At 49.6% G+C, this 21634-nt stretch overlaps 1 protein-coding gene across 6 annotated transcripts in view; it reads right to left on the bottom strand.

Moving 5' to 3' along the window:
- Positions 1–21634, bottom strand: part of EEFSEC (eukaryotic elongation factor, selenocysteine-tRNA specific) — a 256589-nt gene that overhangs the window by 53273 nt on the left and 181682 nt on the right. For all 6 annotated transcript variants that reach the window (XM_003906909.2, XM_021922724.1, XM_009181369.4 and 3 more), the window contains one exon: positions 12539–13195. In XM_003906909.2, the coding sequence (XP_003906958.1) occupies positions 12539–13195 (657 nt within the window). The remainder of the gene's footprint in view (positions 1–12538; positions 13196–21634) is intronic.

Genomic DNA, 21634 nt, shown 5'->3' with positions numbered 1-21634 from the left:
AGTGTCTCTGTCGCTCCTGCTCTCTTGTTTTATGGCTTGGCTAGAAGACACAATAGTGCTGAGTGGGTGAAGCATACTCTCCTGCAAACTTCTATGTCTGCAATTCCATTTGTTGGGGGAGGCACTGTGAGGGCAGGAGCTGGACGTCTGCACAGTCAGGAACCCCGTGTGGTCTCGAGAGTGCTGGCAAGACTGCCTGCTAGTGGCCCCACACTGTCATTTCACAGCAGCTGGGTGGATCTTTGCATTTGTGTCGGTCCCACAGAGGACACTGGCACTCTGGGCATGGCCGCCCCAGGGGAGGGGAGGCTGGGGAAGCAGAGAAAAGTCAGCCATGTCATAGGTGAGGTGCCCCCATATCATTATTTAATCTTTAGGAAAGCGCTGACAGGAACAGGAGGCTCAGTAAAGTGAAATGATTTGCTCAAAGTCATGCAGGTAGTGAGTGTGGCAATGCCCCATTCCACCTCAGACTATCTAGATCCAGAGGATGGTGCTTTTCCTGCCGCAGGAAGGGCTAGGCTCTGTCTGCCGGGAGATGTCACAGCAGCAAATGGGCCCAGACGACTTTCTCCACCCTTTGGCTCACCAGAGCCATGCCATGACTGGCTGGACACAAATGGGCCTAGAAATCTGGCCCAGGGATACTGGGCAGCCCCATCCCTGCCAGTCCCAGCTGTGGGAAACCCCAAGTCACTGCAGAAGACAATCCCCAAGTTCAGGGACCCCAGCTCCTCCCAGGTTATTTGGAAGGGAGGAGGAGAGGAGGGAAAGAGGGCAGATCCTGGCCCTCAAGATGCAGCACTTATAGTAGGGCCCAAACACGTCACTGTCACAAGAAGATGTTCCAGCCCAGTCAGCCCCTGCCGCACTGAGAAGGACTACACTGCTGTTGGAGGAAGGCTAAACTTTCCCCACCTATGGTTATAGGGGCCAAGAGGCAAACTGCCCTTCCCATGAAATCCAAATAGTCAATTTCCAGTAAAGCAAGTCTTTACTTCATGTCATCGAAAGTTCTTAGAAACTGTTACTTTAAACAAAATAATGCACAGCAGGCCCTTAAATAATGTTGCTTTATTCCAAGTTATTTGAATATATATCAAAGTTATTTTGTTATAACATTAATGAAAAAAATAAACTGGTTTTGTTATACATCCTTTCCCTTAAACTCATGGTTTCCAAGAAGCTAGTGACAATGTTAAGTGAGGATTTACCGTACAGGTCTCCATAACTGGAAAAAAAATGGGCACACTGGAGACAACAGAAGAGAAAAGGCACGGCACTGCTAGCACCACAGGTTAGAACCTGGACTCTGGAGCCAGACCACCTGCATTCAAATCCCAAGTCTGGGTGCCTAGGGACTCTGGCCAGAGGCCTAACCTCTGTGGGTGCAGGCATCTTCATCTATAATATGGGGAAACAGAGTTGCTGGAGGTTTAAAAGGGTGCAGGGGAGTACTTGTAAACAGTTGTTTTTGGTCTGGCCTCTGCCTGCCCCATCCCTGGGCAGAGTACTCTCCCTCCCTTAGGACTCCCTCAGACACACCACACAGAACTACAGGGGCAGCAGATGTAGGGCCTAGACTCAACGGCCGCCACCTGCAGATCTGAGAAGACATCGCTGACTAATGGAAGGCCCCCTCCAAGAGACTGCTGGCCTCAGAATCGGACAGAGGGTTGCACTGGGAATTGGCTACAGAGAAGCCTGTGTGCCTGTCTCTCAGCACAGCAGTGGCTTATCTATACCAGCCTCACCAGCTGGATGCGGGGAGGGGAGGAAGGCAGTCCTGGAAGGCAGAAGCTGGGCTGACCACATTTTTGCATCTCCAAAACCTATACCTCCAGAAACTACCACTGTGTGTACTGGGGGCGAGGACTCAGTGATTGTCAGCTGCATGAAACCTCATTTAATCAGAAGGAAGTCTGGCTAGAAAGAGGGAGACAGCCCTTCCTACAGGATGCTGTGAGGCCTACATCTCTGGAGAACTTCAGGAAGACCAGGGGTCATGATCTGTCCTGGGGGTCAGGAGGTGAGGACGGGGGAACATGGCTTTGGTCTGTCCTGTCCATCACTAGAAGGTGTGTGCATGCGTGTGTTATGGTTGGGTTCTTCACCAAATTATAGACTCTTCCAGCTAAAGGAGAGAGACCTCAGAGATCAGACACAAGCACATCCAATAAGGAAAGACCTTCAGAGAACAGTTGGAGGGTTTTCATTTTGAAATCAATCATTGTGACATCAAACCAAAGGCAATGCATGTGGGATCTGCTCAGTAGGCCTTGCTTCTAGGGAACAATGCTGAATCCAGGTCAGCACAGTTACAACAATGGCGCTAAGTGGGGATTCTCACTGTCTGCATGAATAATTTGCTCTATTTATTAGCCTTCAGTCACTGGAGGGACTGAGCTCCTAAGGAGCAGTCACTGTGCACATGGAAGTCCAGGTGTTTGCTTACACGCCAGGTGAGTCCCCATTGTCCCTGGCCTTTGAGCAGGGACTTGGCTGCCGGTGCACATAATTATGTCATTACATGTGTGTGTCTTTCTCTTTCAGGGCTTGGCTCCCATGATGAGGATTGGGAATTGCCCAACCTGTGAAGTGACCATTCTAATTCAAATTGTAGAAGTGATATGAAGGAAGGCAGGAAAACCTGCCATGAAATGGAGGCCTGTGCCGACTCCAGGTATGCAGTGAGGAGAACCACGTGCGCAGGACAGGAATGGCTTGGGAGGCCTGACTTCTGACTCTGCCTCTTACAGCTCTACGACCTTGAGCAAGGGATTTCTCTGAAACTCAGTTTCTTCCTTGAAAAAGGCTATTGTTAGGATCGGGGTGTTGATGTTGATGATAACACCTAAGACTTGACAGAGAATGATGACCCAGAGGAAAGAATCTCAATTAGTGGATGTCAAATTGTGGGACAAGCTGAAGAATAAGACAGCATTTGGTGCAGGAGATCTCAGATGCTCAGAAATCACAAGATCCAGTTATCTAATCTGCCCGAGAAGCCAGAAGAACAGAACATGTACTCAACACCAACCACATGCTTGAAGCTGCCCACAGCTCTCTGCTTCTCTCCCTCTTACCCGCCCCACCAGCAAAGTCCTCTCGGAAGACAGAAGCCAGCAGTCCTTGGATCCAATGAGGAAGGGGAAGAACTCAGAGGCTGCCTGATTATGGATGAGTCCCTTAAAAATGAGGTGTTAACTCTTCTAAGCCACTTGAAAGCCACCAGGATTGACAAATTCTGGAAGGGGCCCTAGGATGATGGTGTTATTCCAGTATCATCAGAAAACTTTCCCCACGGATAGTGCCTCCTCCTCAGTGCAGGCCACGGTCTGGTGTGTTGGGAAGAGCAGAGGCCCTAAAGTAGCCCAGGTCTCATCAATGCCTGACCAGCTCTTAAAGAAGAAACAGGTTCTGGGGGAGAGTGAGTTGCCCACAGCCACACTGAGCTTGTGCCCAGCTCAGTCCATCAGTTTCTAGAACTGGCTCTTTCCAGCATGTCAAGTTGTCCTGCTCCTGTGTCTCTATACGGGCAAAAAAGCAATTTTCAAGGGGAGGTGAACAAGCACTCCAGCAGCCAAGCACGATGCTTAGTTATCACACTCTGACACTGGAAGTCAGAAGAAAGGCTGAGGATTTGGGTTGGGACCAGAATACGAGGGCAGCCATTTGATCATCTCCCTGGGAAAAGAGCTTCTCAACCTCTGTTTCAGGGGAACCTCTGTTTTCTCAAGTAGGCTGGGAGCCAATGTGGCCTTCAACCCTCTGGCAGGGACCCAGGGGGTTGAGGGCCAACCTCAGGGGGCTGAGGGCCAACAGAACAGGTTGAGTGGCCAGCTAGACCACAGCATGGCTTCTGGCAAGGGCAAGGGGCCCTGCAGCTGATCCGCTAGGGCCCACCAAGCCTGCCAGACCATCCCTGCTCAGAATGATGGGCCCAAGTTGTGCCAGAGGCAGGTCATAAGCCAGCCTGCACCCCAGGCCAGCACGCTCCCTGGTGCCCTGGGCACATTTAACAAGCCGTCGGCAGTGGAGTGGGGCAGAGCCAGGAGCCAGGAGGCAGCGCCACTTCAGACTTCAAAGCTGGCGAGTGCTCCTGATGGCATCTGCGTGTTTACACTTGGTTGGGCCGATGCTGCCAGCTCCTGTGGCCCAGCCCTAAGGCCTTCCCTGACCGGCGCCAGTGGTTGCCAGACCCAGGATGGCTGGCACACCTGGCCTTACCCCACCGCTGTGGGAGGGGGACAGTGTCTGCTATCACCCTAGCTGGGAACCCAGGCATCTGCATTTCCAGAGGAAAGTCCAAATAAATAGTACCGATAATACCCACTGTTTACTCAGGACCCATTCTGTGCCAGGTGGAGTACTCAGCACGTTACATATAGCACATATACCTGCCATGCCCTGGGACCCAACTGCCAGCCAGCTAACATGCTAAGGTTGGGTATTGTCTTTGTCCTGCAGGTGGTGTAGACCTAAAACAGATTTCTGAGTAAGAGCTGGCAGGACCCCATTTGTTTTGCAGAAAATTACTGGGGTGGAGCTGTGCACGCTGCCAGGTGTAGGGAGGGCTGTGGTGAGACCCCTGAGAAGGTGGTACCTTGGGGAGGTGAGGAGGGCATCCTGGGGCGTGGTAACAGTGAGAAGTCTGCTGTGGAAGCCAGCAGGTATTGCAGAGCACTCACTGTCCTAAGCACCAGACCCTCACCTGCCCCACCTCCTTCATGTTCACACAGTCCTGAGAAGTCGTGATTGTTGCTAGTGGAGAAGCCTGGCTCCATAGGGTGAGTGGCTGCCAGACCATTGAGCTCTGCAGCTCCAGACAGACCAGGTGCCCAGAGCCTCAGGGCGAGACTAGGATACAGAAGGGTAGGTGAGAGAGGCTGAGCCTCCCCTTTCCAGGCTGCCCGGGCTGGCCCTGCTCCAAGGATTTCTCTAGCATAGGTGACCTAGAACACCCCCCATAGCCCCCAACCTGCATCACTCCCCCTGCAGGGTGAAGGGCCTAGCTTCGATGGCTGGTCCTGCCTGTCTCTTTAAGCTCCTTGCTCCTGCCCTCCCAAATGCCCAGGGCCAGGCATTGCTTGGCCTCTATGCTTTACAGAAGCAGTCCCTGGACCTGGAATGCCCCTCCTCCACCTTCCTGTTTCCCCCCACGGTCCCTAGTGTCTGAGCAGTGAACCTTGCAGTCTTACAAGATACACTTAAAAGGTCACCACTTTGTGCTTTTCCCTCACCAGCCTACTTCCTCCCACCTTGGCAGAGTTCCTTGTTTCCTCTCCTAGCCCTTTGCATATTCCTCTGATGCAGGCATGAGTCTCTGTCCTTGACTAGAAAGACCCAGTTTTCCATGAGGCTTTGGATCACCAGAGGAGGAGCAGCTGGTCTGAATCTGCATGTGGCTGAGATGCAAGTGACCTCCTGGGGACATGGCCCAGTGGTTCCAGCCTCAGCTTTTATACATCCTTCACCCCACATCATTTTTGCTAGATCTTTGCATACCTGACCTACTATTTACCTAATATTTTTCTTTACATCTGCCTAGAAAGGAGACTTTATATAGTACCCTAAAGAAAAGAGTCACTAGCCATAAACAGAGGAAGCTAATGGTAAAAGTACATACAATACAAAAAAAAAAAAAAACCCAAAGAATAATCCTAGTTACATACTATTGCTCCTATAAGGCTCTGGAATCTTGGCCTTGTTTTCTATTTGTTAAAAAGCAGGTTAGATGTAATAGAGGAGTGTTCAAGATACCTTTGAACAAATCTAAAGCTTTCTCTGCAAAGTAATCAAAAGATTGAAAGAACACTGAAAAAGAGAAAAATGTTATTACTAAGAGACTCAACATTCTATGATAGTATGAGAAACAGCCTTAACCAAATGAGGAGCAATTTACTGCTTGTTAATTCCCAAGCCTAGAATATGTGAAAGAATGAACACACACACAGGCATACGCACACCTTGTATCTCTCTCTCTCTCCATATCTGCCTATATCTACATATAACTGCTCTATTTCTAATTTTAGTGGTTCATGATTTTACTTTTTAAAATCTATTAGGGTTTTTTTCTCTGTGGCCACAAATACAACTATAATCTAAGTTCCATGTGGGCAGAGATTTTTGTCTTTTTTCATTCACTGTTACATCCCTAGCCCTTAAGACAACACACAGTAGATGTTCTACAAATATTTGTTTAATGTCAACTGCTGAATATTCAGTTTTTGTAAATGTTCCATAGGCATAGAAAAAAAAGTGTATACTCTATTAAAGAAGTGTAAGAGTTTACATTTATCTAAAAATCAAGCTTATTGATTATATTCTGCCTCTTTGTCCTTATGTCTAGTAGGCCTGATTTTAAAATATGGACTCTGAAGTGCCACCCTATCATTATAATTCTATTTTTTATCAAGCTGTCCTTAGGTTTCCACTGTTTTGTTTTTATGTTTGGTGTGTACAAGCTTATAACTGAGCCTTTTGTCGTTACATGATGTCCTTCTTTACCTTTGTCAGTATTTTTAGTCTTAAATTTCACCTTGTCTGAATTTAATACTACCATTCATACTTTTTGCCCATCTTCTTATTCTTAACCTTTGCTTTCCACTTTAAGTATATTTCTTATAAACAGCATATAACTAGATTTTGCACTTTAACCCAATCTCTCAGCCTCAGCATTTAAATAGAATTTGGCCATTCACATTTAGTGTAATGACTAATACTTAATGTTGTTCCTTCTGTTATTATTATTATTTATTAACATTGTTCTTTTTTCCTTATTTTTATTGGTTTAATCAAATTCATTCCAGTTTCTCCTCCGTGAATGTGAAAGTGCTATTACATTGTCATTGCATTCTTACAGTTTCTTTCCCTTTCTCTGTACTCAAAATCTTGCACATATTTCTATATTTTTACTTTGAAACAGGATACCAGCTATTTTCCTTAACACCATATGTTCTAGTAGTCTTTCCTAAACCCTCTCCCCAGAAAGATTAGCCATTTAGAACACTTTCATGTCTTTTCTTCTCCCGCTCAGGTGAGACCTCTGGATGTCTCTACCAATCTAAGCTCCCTCCTCTTCTTCTTTTTTTCTTCATTAACCCTTTATTACAAGTCACACTCTTATAGAAGTACATGTGGACTTATGTGAAAAAATCAAATGTATCCAAGAATAAAAAACACAGCACATAAAGTAGTATATGCATCCCAGTGTTAGCACCAGAGGCAGCGGGCGGCCTAATTCCTAAGGACGCTGAGAGAGTTTAATGCTTTCAGCTGCAGATAATTATTAGGATTTTCCTTGCAGGATGCTCATTCTATTTCAAGAGCCCTATTAACCATTTATATCAGGGGCTGGACAACTGTAGCCAAAGGGTCAAATTTTTCCTGCGAAGTTTTTGTATGGCCTGTGAGCTAAAAAGGGTTTTTATATTTTCTAATGGGTTGGAGAATATCAAAAGAATATTATTTTGTTACATGTGAAAACTATATAAAATTTCAATTCCAATGTTCACAACAAAAGGTTTTATGGGAACACAGTCATGCCCATTTGTTTACATATTGTCTATGGCTGCCTTTGTGTCACAGTGGCAGAGTTGAGTACTTGGGTCTGAGACCTGATGAGGTGCTCAGTAAACTACAGATGGTGGTAACATAGTTATAACTTGCAGTACCTCACCCAGTGACACATTTTATTTATTTATTGTTTTATTACTGGTGCGTATCCATCACATGAAAACAAGAAAAGTGGACTTCAAATGTCACACTTTTAAGGCTCAGTGGGTATGGATTATTATTTTATCAAATTACATGGCAAAGTACTGTGTTTGTTATTAGTTGTGTTAACAGAATACGAGATACACTGACATCACAATATTCCCAACTCACAGAAAAACAACGTCAAAAAAGAGAAAACTTAAAACAGTATATTTCATCATAGCAGATACGCAAAACAATAAAAAATGAGAATGAGGCTGCAACCAAAGTAGGTTTCCGGGTGGCTCATTTGTCAGCCAAGCAAGGAAAGCCATTTACCAATAGTAAGTTAATTAAATTGTGTTTGATCGAAGCAGCTGAAAGAAGAATCCAGAGAAAATAAGCTTGTTTAAGATTATTAGATTTGGGGCAAGAGCAGTTGCTTAGGTTTGGCCCATGGGCCCTAGTTTGCTCTACGTAATATTAATGAGTTAAGCCACAACTGGTAGGGTACCTGACTACCTTCCAGTGTGAGCCAGTGATAAAGAGCACAGGAAATAAAAACACAGTCTGGAGAGGCTTGGAAATTAGCATCTTCTGTTTTCCAATAACTGTCCTCAGCATCACATATTTACATCATGCTGTTATTTTCTTTCTAGACCATATTACAAAGTGTCTAATTTACTGTTCACTACCAACCTCCCCTACGAAGATAAGAACTTTGTCTATCTTGTTGTATGCCCAGTGCCTGGCACAAACAAAGGAACTCAGTAAACATCTGAATATATGAATGAAGGATGCCTTTATGGGAAATGGGCTCAGAAGGCCTATATGCCTTAAGCCTCCCCAGTGGAAAGTGCTCACTCAGCACATAGGTATAGTGCCAGGGTATCCCTTCGTGATGAACTGAGATAGTTCAGAGGCCCAAGCCCAGGTTCTAAGAAGGCTAACTGTGCTTGAGGAGTAATGTGCTGGCCTTGCCCCGAATCACAGAGCAAAGGCTGGGTGCTGGCTCACCATGGTAGTGGAGATTCTGCCTAAGAGACTAGATTTTACCTTTTCAAGATTCTCTGATCTCCCAGAAACTTCTTTGAATACAGACATGACCAGGAAGCTGACCGGTAGCTGTGATATGCCCAGGAATTTTTAGTTAGCCAAGCACGGTGGGGAAAGAAGAGCACAGGGCACTTCTCTGGCCCCTGCACTGGATAACCACACCCATGAGTCTGCCTGACTCTTACCCCTCCTCTTCAACCAACACTGGGTGGCTCCTGATAGGGACCAGGGGGATTGGCTCCTGTGCTTCAAAGAGAAATAATGGAGTCCCAGGGAAAAGAGTGGACCCACGCTCCAGGCATTATTATTTTGACTCTAAGAGCTTAAACATGAATAATGATAAAACAATAAGGATGCAGTAGGAGACAAGCACTGATGTGAGAACCTTATGTGCAATCCCCCATCTCACCTTCATCTAACCCTGGTGCAGCACTGTGAAAATTCCCACTTACCATGGAAGTCTCACAGCCTGCCCAACTTTTCACACTAGCAGGTGGTAAGGCTGGGAGTAAAGCTCAGGCCTGCACATTGGACCAGTCTGTCAGATGGCTGAGCCCCTGGTCAAGCAAGATGATCTGAAAATCTCTGGGTGATCTGGGGCCTACTCAAAGCAAACAGGGCTGCCCCTTTGGAACAAGCCCAGCCGATCACTCATGAGCTGCACTAGCAACACTACCTTCTTGCTTCACCTGATGAGAGTCGGCTCTTACATATGAAGCCACAAGCTATGATGGCTCTTTCAAAACAACCTGATGAGGTCAAGACCATCCTTCGAAGGAATGAGCGATTGAGATTAAAAGGCTGCCCAAGGTGTACAGCTGTTTTGTGGTGCAGCAAGGGCTTGAGCCTACTCTATGTGATCTCCAAGTTCAACCTCACCAGGAAGGAAAGCCTCCCATCAAGGAGATTCCAGCTTTTCAAGAGAACGCAGCCTCTTTTGACACACTGGGCAAGAATCTGTCTGACAAAGTGAAACTTTCATGACTCAGAGACCAGCTAGTCCTGAATTCAAACTCCAGCTTTACTACCCTGTGACCTTGGGCAGGTCACTTCACATTTCTCAGGCTGGTTTCCAGTCTGGCTGCCTTTGGGGAGGGGACCTGGGTTTGTAGGAAGAAAACTTCCTTACACTGAATAATTATTGCCTTGTTAGAAATTTTTTACCATGTGCACATATTACTTTTCCTAAATATTTGCACACAATTTAATTGATTTAATTGGGGAAAAATGAACATAGGAAAAATAATGACCTCTTCCTTAGGGTTATTAAAAGGTTTCAAAATAAAGTATGTAGCTAGTAAAGGCGCATAGTATATGCTTAATCAATAGAGTGGTGACAGGGTGGAGGGAGGTGGGAGGCAGGCTCATTCCTGCCCTGGGGCCCAGAGGAGAACATGTGGCACAGAAGTCCCAGCCTACAGCCAGCTCCTAGCATTAAGGCAGGTGCCCATTCAGCTAGAGCCTCAGGGGGGTGCGAGTTGAGGGAGCTGCTCCTAGCCTGGTCACCCATGCCCTTTCCTCTGTTGTGGAGCCTTAGGAAGCCCCTCTTCCCTGACCAAAGCCCTGGGCTCACAGGATCTCACCTCTGCACATATCCACAGTCACCTGGTGCAGCTGTCCCTAGTTGGAGGAAGCCTGTCTCTGCTCAGGGTTGTCTATGTGGGATTTGGACTCAGCTTCTGTGGACTGCCTGCAGTTCTTGTGCTTCCACTTCCAGGCTCCCTGGACTGAGCAGGAAAATGCTGGTGGTCCCAGGGATGCCCCAGGTTGGGGGCAGGACATAGGTCAGCATGTCTCCTGGCCCCTCCCTCAGCCCTTCAGGAGGCATGAGTCACTGTGGCCATATGTTTACTTGCTCCTCACAGACTCTCCCTCCCAGTTCTCAAAGGAAGTGACTGCTGCACCGCTGTTGACAGGCCTGAGTGGGAGCAATTAGACCCAGGAGCCACACCAATTGGGATAATACTCTCTCATAGATATTTTACTATAGAATAATTATACTCCAAACACTGCTAATAAATCAGGCTAGACAAACGAGTGACACCCACTTTATCACCTTCATCTTCAATCAGCATCTCAGGGCTGGCCTAAGGCTGATGGAGCCCTGAGCAGGCCCCAGCGGCCCCACAGAGCTAAGGGTCCAAGCTCTGGGTCTGGGGAAGGGAGAGGAAGGGGTTGCTCCTCAATCCCCTACTTCAGGGCAGGTCTAGGTACAGGGGCAGGAAAAGAAGAGGGCCAGGGTGGAGCACCCAAGAAGAACCTAAGAAAAGGAGAAAGGGAGGGGAAGGGGCTGCAGTGACAGAATCCCAGACGAGAAAACCCATGGATTTTTCTCCCAGAGGAGAAAAACCGTGGACGGAGACCTGGAGTGGAGGGTGGGCGATGGAAGCCCACCACATGTGACACTGTGGATGGGCCAGATTTGTGCTGGCACCTGCACTAAGCCTGGGGGACCTCATTAGGTTCCTGTGAGGAACTGAGGTGCTTGCTGAAAGCCTCAGGGCAGACCCTGAGGCTCCTGCTAGGAGCCTGAGCCCCCGACGGTGGGGTTGCCAGCACTCTGTGCTCTTCGAGCCAGGCAAAACTCAGTCATGTCCCAGTACAGCTACTGCTGATCCGCTCGGGCCCACACCAGGGAGCCAGCCAAAAGAGACAGTGAGGTTTGGCTGTCCATCCATCCTGCCTTCAAGGCCCGACGGGCATGGATTCCCACTCAGTGCTGTGTAGACAGCTGCTGGGGATGGATGCCCCATGGGAGGAGGTGATTCCACCACTTTGGGGGAGACCACCATGTTCTGTCCACCCTAGTGGCAGGCCCATCCCACCCAGCACCGGGCCCAGGTGCTGATGCACCACAGGACCAGCCAAGGGAGGCCTGGGGCCCAGTCTGAGTCTCCTGGGACAGAGCAGGCACCACCCTGAAAGCACAAGGCCAAGGGCCACCCAGCAAGGCACAGCCAGGGCCTCATCCTACCTCAACTAGACTGGCTCACTTACATACCTAAAGCCTGCATCCAGTGATGGTGAACTTCAGGCACCCTAGGTAGCCAGCGCTGGACCTCCCACTGTGTCAGCTTCCTGTACCTTCCTTCCTTTTGCTCTCTGGCATCCTTAGCCCCTTCCCCTCAGTCCACAGGTGAGGAAAGACCTGGCCACCATCAGCCCCTTCCCCTCAGTCCACAGGTGAGGAAAGACCTGGCCACCATTAGCCCCTTCCCCTCAGTCCACAGGTGAGGAAAGACCTTGCCACCATTAGCCCCTTCCCCTCAGTCTACAGGTGAGGAAAGACCTGGCCTGGCACCACTGATGGGCAGTGTTTCCCCCTGGACATGAGCAGCTTGTAGGGGCATGTGGGCAGAGCCCAGCCGGATGGAGGTACAGTGCCCACCAAGCGCAAAAGAGTGGTGCCTGGTCAGGGCAGCAGGCCAGGGAGGCCAGTGCTAACTGCTGCCATCTGGCACTGGCTGTGGGGGAGCCCAGACTTGCTCAGACCCATGGGGGCCACATCTATCACATAAATAAGCAGGGGTGGGAGAACCAGGTGGGGTTGGGTACAGTGGAGGTCCCCCTGCCTAGGTGCTGGCACTAGCTCTGTGACTGACCAGCTGAGAGAACTGTGGCCACTTGACCATTCTGGGCGTCAGATGCCTTGTCCAGAAACTAAAGGTTGGCACCAGAAGGTCTCTGAGGGCCTTTCTGGCTCTAATCACAGATGTCAGGCCATGGATCCCGGCTGCCCGAGCAAGAAGGAAAGGGGTGTGGGGCCAAGCAAAGGCATGCTCACCCGCTCCACGAGGCCATGCTTGTGCTTCAGCTTGTACACCTTCAGCCTGGGCAGGAAGCTGTCAGCATAGTTCCTGTCCTCCAGCCCATGGAGCAGGATGCCATGGAAGGCTAGCCGGCACGTGTTGGTGTGAATGTCCGCATCTAGCCTGGAGCCAATCACCAGGCACAGCCGAGGGCAGGTGACGGGCTTCTCAAACTCCACCAGGGCCCACTGCTGCCGAGGACAATGGCCCTCTGTGGCCTGGCCGGCCTTCTTGTCGGCCTCATCATTGTTTGTCACTGCTGGTGCCAAATCCTTGGATAGGTACTGCTCCTGGAAGAGGTATTCTTGAGAGAAGTCGAAAGAGTCCAGTATAGGCTCCTGGTCAAAGTTACCTGGAGCAGGGCTGAAGAACATCAACCGGCCCATGACTGTTTCATGGCCCACTGTAATGTGGAACTTGGCCTTGGTTTGCAGGGGCCCCCGGAAATATGGTATCTTTTCCACAGAGATGAGGGCCGCATGGACAGTATGCAGGGACTCAGGGGCACACACCAACCCGCGCTCCAGCAGCTTGGGGTCAAACTGGGTGACGCAGATGCCCAGCCGGTCTCCTTGCATGGCTGAAGTGATGGGCATGTGAAACATCTGCATGGACTTCACCTTCTTCACCACCTGATGGGGAGCAAGCAAGAGAGCACATGAAACCAACAAGCCTTGGGGCTGTGGGGAGGAGAGGGGAGCTGCAGCTAGAGAATCCTGTGCTTACCACCACCTGCAGGCACCATGAGGACCAGCCAAGGTGGGTCTGGGGCCCAGGTACACTCTCCTGGATCAGAGCAGGTACCACACTGGAAGCACAAGGCTGAGGGCCGCCAGCAAAGGAGGGCCAGGGCCCCACTCTCCAAGTCTCACTGTTCTTCCGGGAGGAAGGCAGGGTTCACAGCAGCCAAATCTCTGACTACCTTAGTTCCCTTCACCCCGGCTCCAATCCAGGCTCCAGTCCCTCCAAGTTCCTCCCTTCCATCAATCACGCCAGCATTTTCCAGCCCTCTGTCCAGGTTTGCCTGCCTCCTCCCCCGAGAATGGCCTCCCCAGCTGCTTAGCCGGCCAAGCTGTGCCCATCTGCCCTCTAAAGCCCAGGACAAACACCACTGCTCTGGAAAGCCTGCCCCAACTCCCAGTGGCAGAACTTGTCCCTGACTCCTTAGTGGTAACCCAGCCCTTCTGAACCCCACAGCCTGCTACACGGTCACTGTCTATTGTGTATCTGCTGCCTGCTGGCCTGTGGGTAGCCTAGGGCAGGAACTCTCTTCATTCATTCAACACATATTCCCAGAGTGCCTATTGTGTGCCAGGCACTGTTCTAGGGGAAGAAATACAGTGATCTTTGTTTCCAAAGAGCTTAATATCTAGAAACAACAGCAACAACAAAATTACCTATATAGGAAAATTTATATATATTAATTCAATTCATATCAATACAAAATTAATAAATAAATTACATGCATGTAATATATATTTATATATATATATATTTTACAGACAACATATGCTGTAAAGAAAACAATGCAGGGTGATGTGATAGAGAAGGCCTGGGTGGGGTGAAGGTCTCGCAGAAGTGAGTTTGAGCTAAGACCTTAGCATAAGAAGCAGGTGGCTGGCCGGGCGCGGTGGCTCAAGCCTGTAATCCCAGCACTTTGGGAGGCCGAGACGGGCGGATCACGAGCTCAGGAGATAGAGACCATCCTGGCTAACACAGTGAAACCCCGTCTCTACTAAAAAAATACAAAAAACTATCCGGGCGAGGTGGCGGGCGCCTGTAGTCCCAGCTACTCGGGAGGCTGAGGCAGGAGAATGGCGTAAACCCAGGAGGCGGAGCTTGCAGTGAGCTGAGATCTGGCCACTGCACTCCAGCCCGGGTGACAGAGCGAGACTCCGTCTCAAAAAAAAAAAAAAGAAGCAGGTGGCTGTGTGAAGACCCAAAGAAAGACAGCTCTAAATGGGGGAACTGATAAGCGCAAGCCCTAAGAGGGCAGTAGCTTGGTGAGTCTGGGAATACACAGAGGCAGGAGGGCTGCAGCAAGTGTTGGGAGGGAGACAGCAGGGAGGGAGGTTGATATGGTTTGGCTGTGTCCCCACCCAAATCTCATCTTGAATTGTAGCTTTCTTAATTCCCACGTGTTGTGGGAGGGACCTAGTGGGAGATAATTGAATTGTGGGGATGCTTTCCCCCTTACTGGTAGTGAATGAGTCTCACTAGATCTGATGGTTTTATAAGGGGAAACCCCTTTAACTTGGCTCTCATTCTCTCTCTTGCCTGGTGCCATGTAAGACATGCCTTCTGCCTTCCACCATGATTGTGAAGCCTCCTCAGCCACGTGGAACTGTGAGTCCATTAAACCTCTTTTTTTCTTAAAATAAATTACCTAGTTTCAGGTATGTCTTTATCAGCAGCGTGAAAATGGACTAATACAGAGGTCAAGGCTTGGGCCCCACAGTAGAGTGCAAGGCCCGGAAGTCACTGGAGGAGTTTAGGCAAAGGAGTAACCTGATCTTATCTCTGTTTCTAAAATATCACTGACTACTATACTGGGCAGATTCCTGCATTCACAGTTTGTAAATCAGGAACAGACATAGAAAAGTCTCCAATAAAAGTTCCTGAAATGAATGAACATTCCTACCTATGATCCACTCTCTCTGAGATGAGAGGAAACTGTATTCATGGATTTTTAATGAAGCAGAGAAATATGTAACGTATTTCAGAAAACCTGCCATCAAAAATAGTTAAACTAAAGAGAACGTTGACACTTAGGTCGCAAGCATCCCTGTCTACCAAGTCGGGGTGTGCGAACACTCATTTTCTCCCTGGATAAAGGGAGAGTGTGTTGCTAATGGCCCATGAGCCCAGGACCTTTCCTGGAGAGCCATAATACTCAAGTGTTTGTTTAAAGATCATTAACTACCTAACCAGAGGTCAGGGGGCAGAGAAAGTGAGACGCACAGTGTCAAAAGCCACAGCCAAGATCAATCACAAAGAAACAGAAAACATCTCTGAAATGGTCTGAAAAGGCAATGGGAGAATGAGATTTTTGGGAACATTACTCAGAGTCACTGGAGAGTATCATCTTACACTAAGCGTTGTCTGCCCAGTGAGGTGGGGCCCAGGTCACAACTCTTCCCTCCCAGGCGCCTGCAGCAGCCTGTGCGGCTTTCTAAAACGTTTCTCTGATAAAGCAATTATTTGTCACCAGCTCCTATGTGGGCTCCCATCGTCTACCTCATGGCTTTCAAAGCTTGTCATGGTTCTGCCATGAGTAGGAAGATCCTCTGGTCAGCTGGAATTCTATGGGGACTCCCTGTGATGGGCGGGGGTCTCCAGGTAACCCTGTCACCGCCCCACAAGGCAATGTGCTGAAAAGCCTCACTCACAGGGCTGAGCCCCCACTCCTTAGCCCAGCCACCAGGAAGCCTCCACCACACAGCCCAACTCCACAGCCTTTTCGGCCCCACATTCTCCCCAACCCTGAAACCGTAGCCAAGGGACTCTTGAATGATTCCTTGTAAACGCTGTGCTTCTGAATGTCTCTGTGCTTTGCCCCTGTGGCTGCTCCCTGGGATTTCTTCCACTGGCAAATTCCCATTCATCCCTAACCCCTGCTCCCACAGACCTCCTAGAAGAGCTTCCCTGATAACTCCAGACACAGCTGACCACCGGAACCTGACTCACTGTTTGGTCACCACTACTTTACAGGTCAGCCCCTGCCTCTGTGTGCCGACAGATTTCAATCATATACTTAACACGCATGAGCTCACTGCCCCCTCTGCCCCTGAACTACATTATCGATAACTCATATCTACCTGTGGGGTCCTCCCCACCCAGCTCTCCCACTTGCGCCAGCGGGAGGGAGCCGTTGCCTTGAATTTGGTGCACAGTACCCTTTCTTTTTATACACACGTGTGTATGATTGTGTAGCGGCTCACTACATATGTAGTACACATTCCTAATCAGTAATTTGCTTTGTTGTATAAGTTTCTAAACTGTATGAATGAGGCATCGTGCCAGTTATGATACTAAAAATCTGTGCACACGGTGCGTGCACCTGCAGCTCATTTGCTGCCGATGCCATCTGCTGCACCCTGTGTATTTAGCACAACCTGGGCTCCTATTGATGTGCACTGGGGGTGTTTCCAGTTCTTTGCTGGAAAATGCTGCAATGAATTTCTTCTGTTACAAGGATCCTGCATGGGCACATGTGCAAGGGTTTCTCAAGGACACACTTCCTGGAGTTGAACTGCTGGATTGCAGGGTGAGTGGGTGTTCAACTTTGCTAGGTAGATAAATCAACTTCTACCAACAAGGCCCAAGACACCCCATTGATACACATCTGCTCCAACATTTGGCACTGCCAGATTTCTTAATTTTGGCCTATCAAATGTGTATCTCTTCCCTTCTAAATCCCAAAACAAGGACTGTGCTCTCCCTATGCTGCATCCTCAGTGCCCAGCACAGGGGCTGCTGAGAAACCTGGTTGTGACAGGTCTAGATAAATGCCCAGCCCCTCTGAAGAGAATGACTGCATCAGGTTCTGAAAGAGAAATGCCCCTTGTGGCAAAACCATACCTGGCAAAGCACCGAGCTGAGATTCCAGACCTGCCGGGGCTTGAGCGAGATCCTTGTGTTTATGAGCCTTCCTGTGAGAGAGGGCGGCCAGGGGCCTCATGCTGCCCTGACGCCCCCTCCCGCTCCTCCTCCCTATCAAGCTGAATGCCAAGCCGGCTTCATTCAAAGCATGTTCTCTTTTCAACAGGGTTTGTGTTCTCAGGACTGAAATCATAAAGAATGCCTTACCAGGGCACCATGAAGAGCACAAAGATAAATAACTGTGCAAATCAAGATTTTAAGGGCCTAGACAGGAAATTGTGAAGCAGATAAAGATGGGGACAGGGCGGCGTGGCACTCCCGTGGGTTCTCACAGGCGCATGTAGACAGCATCACCACACGGGGTGGTCAGCAAGCCCACGCTCATTGAGGGATGCTTCAGAACAGAAGACCCATTTAGAACACCAGAGATAAAGAAAAGTAGATAATTTTACCAACCTAAGAATGAGAAAAACAGACTTTCCTTTCAGTCATTTATCTTCTAGCCAACTTTGAGGGCCTCTCTCCATCTACTGAATAACTCACTCCTCAAACATTTGCTAATGTCCACAGAGCGCAGCTGAGGTGGCACACACACATTCTCTCAACACGTGGGTAGCAACCTTCTCTCAGGTACCAGGCCCAGGCCCTGGAATGCCAGCAGGATGAGCAAAACAGTTTTAGACAGTTGGGTTCTATAAAGTCTGCTGGCGGCTAAGGAAGAAAGATGTTAATTAGATCACCACTGAATACATGAGGAATTACAAAACTGTGGGAGGTACTATGAGAAAAAAGGACGAGGTTCCATGAGAGCGAACAACTGGGAGACCTAATTCATTGTGGGTAGTCAGGGAGGACTTCCCTGAGGAGGTGACATTGGGGCCAAGAGCAGATGGGTAACGAACCACCCACAGGGATTCCAGGCAGAGGGAAGAGCAGAGCAGGCCTAAGGCCCTGGGCAGGGAAAGAACCAGGCCCCCAATGGAACTGCGGGTGGCAGGGTTGGCTGGGGTGGGGTGGCCCAGGGAGACAGCAGGTTGGAGACATAGGCCAGCCACCATGCCATGGGACAAAGCACAAGGAAGACACCAGTGGTGGGGCGCGGGGGATGGCAGAAGAATGACACTGCCAGTTTGCGATTTTAAAAGATGCAAACTAGCTACACAGTTTGGGGAACAGATTCAGGGGAGGTGGAGAAATAAGAAAGGAAACATGGAAATTAGCAAGGAAGATACTCAGAGTTCAAGACATATTTTGGTGGTGACAGACTAGATGTGGGGACGAGGAGAGACTGGTGTGAAAACAGCTGGTGTGTAAAGAACAGCTAATGTGTAAAGAACAGCTCCCAGGTTTCTAGTTTGAGGATCTGCCTCATGCTAGGTGGGAGCAGGGAGGAGCCAGCTTCAGGGGAGGGGAGATGGGAGCTCTGCAAGTGGGAGCTATCTCTGAGGCTGCCGGAGAGACACAGATGTCTGAGTTCCAGGGGAGGTGAAGACTGGAGCTGGGAGCATACAGACTAACACCCAGCTGCCTCCTTGAATGGCTGATAGGCATCCCAGCTTACTACGCCCAGAACCTAAAGTCTCCTTCAGTCTTCTCTTTCTCTACGGCAACGCTACGATGTGAGGGGAAAAGCCGGGACTTCCACCCACCCAGACTCTCCTTGTCCTCTCGTAGCCGTAACCAGCCATCGGGAGATAGGGTCGGCTCTATCATCCAAGCAGGTCCAGTGCCTGACCCCTTCCTGTCCCTGCACTGCCTGCCCTGGTCCCAGCCTCACCTGGCTTGGACTGTTGCCCTCTCCCCCGCAGCCTGTTCTTCCAAGAGCCTGTTCTCCGTAGCCTGTTCTTCCTGTTCTTGGAAGAACACAGATGATGTGACCCTGGGGTTTGCCTCCAGGCTCTCCACTGGCCTCCCATCTCACTCTGTAAAAGCTGAAGTCCTTTCCAGGACTCACAAGGCCACACAACCCAGCCCCCATGATGTCTCTGACTTTATTTGCTGTGACCCCCGACCCACTGTTCACATCCCTTCAGTCATGTGGGCCTTGCTTCCCATTCCCTGAATGTGCCAGGCATGCTCCCGCCTCAGGGCCTCTGCACCTGCAGTTTCTCTCTTCCTTACTTCCTTCCCATCCCTGCTTGGATGCCACTGTATCAGAGCCCCTCCTCAGTCACCCAGCGAGAGATAGGCACTGGCCTATCCCTGCCACTCTGTAGCACTTTGCCCACTTGGTTTTTCATCATAGAGCTTTCCACCACTTGGCATCCCTTTGTTCACTGGCTGTCATTCCCGCACTGGAATGGAACCTCCGTGAGGACCAGGCTTTGCTTTGTTTTTTTCCATTTCTATCTGCAGTGCCCAGCACTATGCCTGGAATGTGGGAGGCCTCAATGCAAGTGGGAAGAGTAACTGAAAGGAGCCAAGCCACATGTGTCCTCTCTTGGGGAGCTCCTCCTGGGCCTGAGCTCCACATCCACAGTTGCAGGAACAGGGTGGGCCTGGAGCTGGCCAGGCCCTTGGAGGCTCCACAAAACCCCAAGGGTAAAGAGTCTACCAAATGGGAGGATAGGGCTGGGGCCTGCTGCCCAGGGGCCCCCAGTGTCCCAGGCAGGGTACGCAGTGAGAAGGGCAGCAGAGAAGGCTGGGAGGCGGAATGGGGAGAGGCGCTGCTGCCCTATACCACCAGGGTGGCCCCTAGGAGGCCTGTTCCCTGAGCCCAGCTCCCCAGAGGGCATGGGTGGTTGCAGAGGCTCTCCCTCACATCCTTCCCATCCCTCCAGCACCAAGCACTTCTGAGGAAGGAGGGAGGGAGGAACACATCAACCAAGCAAACACTTTTTAAAACTCAAGTTCATGCTTGCTAAGCAGTTTGGTCCTTTCTGATTAACAAAGAAGCTTTGCCATCCTCTGGGTCAGTTATTCTTCATAAAAAACCCCACAGGCGGGTCAATATTTTGACATTCAATTTTATGGATGAAGAAACAGAGGTTTTTGATGTCTCCAAGGTCACAAAACAAATAGGCTGAGACTTGGGACAATAAACGCTGGGACTGCAAGGCAGGCCTGATGTTCCACGTCCTCGGCTCCGACAGTTAAGCAGAACCACACCCTGCCCTGCCAGGCTCGGGGCTCAGCCAGTCAGGGTGCTGGCAGCAGGCAGCTGTGGCTCCTGAGTGATCGACTGTGTAGAGCCCACACAGACTGAGCCCAAAAAGATGGCTCCTGGGGAAGGAGCAGAGAGGGAAGACTCAAGACAGGGGACTCCACGCCACCACCATGACTCCCACATCAATGCCAACGGGCAAGTGAGATGAGCCCCCTTTCTCAGGTGAGGAAGCAAAGCCCAGGAGAGTGAGTCCTGCCTTGAGACTCAGGTGTGGCAGAGGCAGGTTCAGTCTAGGCTGTCTCACCTGGAAGCTCAGGCTGGCAGCTGCCCTGGGGAAGGTCAGCAGCAGCCCTCTCCCTGCTGGACCAGCCCACGGAGTTTTCAGAGCTAACTCTCAGCTGCATCCCTCCCTCCCAGCCTTTCATGTTTCCTGTTTTTGGGTAGCACAATATGCCCAGTTTGCTGATCAAGTGGATGAGAGAACAAATGAACACCCCCTTCTGACTGCTCCCAGGCCCGATGAGCTCGATACTCCTTCTGGCTTTTCGACTGTCTGCAACTTAGTTTTCTGGTGTTTTGAGGATTCTGCATGGTAGTGTGCCCAGCATGATCTGGTCTCCCTCTACCATGCACTTTCTGAGGCTACCGAAAGCGTCCAGCAGGAACAGTTTGAGGTAGAGTCATCCTGTGCTCATCTCTGTTCTCCACAGCATCTTGCATGAAATAGTAAGCACTCACCTGACATGCACACGAGCTGCATTATGTTACCACAGGGCCGATACGGAAGACTGAGAAAGAGCTGGATACCTATGATGGGGAAAATCTTTACACACCTGATTCCATTCACTTCTAATGACAGTGGCTAATGATGATCTCACGTTACAGACAAGGAAATTGAAGCCCCCAGAGGTTAAGACATTTATTCAAAGCGTGCAATCTGCCTGTCATTGAAGCACATGTTCTCTTACTACATCACACCACAAAAACACACTCACTCCACCACAGAGGTCCAAGATGAAACACAATTCAGCACAGCGATGTCACTAACATGGGCACTCCTTCTGTCAGGTAAGAAATGGACAGCCCACACCATCACAACAAACTGTAAAGGAACAGCAGTGTTGGGGGGGCGTCCCTCCAGCATTTTACAGAATCAACAGATGCTTGAGTGAAGTAGGTAACAGACTTGTGCTTAGCAGCCTTTCCGATGTGCAGAGATTTTGTAATAATGTACCAACTATAATAAGATTGGACCTCTATTATCCATTTTGTTCCACTAATGAGCCTGGAAGCTCCTGGTTGTGCCAAGGGCTAGGGTTGGGACCTTGCAACTTCATCATTGTAAATCGGACAGGAAAAGAAA

Source organism: Papio anubis, chromosome 2 (assembly GCF_008728515.1).
Source record: "Papio anubis isolate 15944 chromosome 2, Panubis1.0, whole genome shotgun sequence".
Taxonomy (NCBI): Eukaryota; Metazoa; Chordata; class Mammalia; order Primates; family Cercopithecidae; genus Papio; species Papio anubis.
This window is presented reverse-complemented; position numbering and strand designations above follow the sequence as displayed.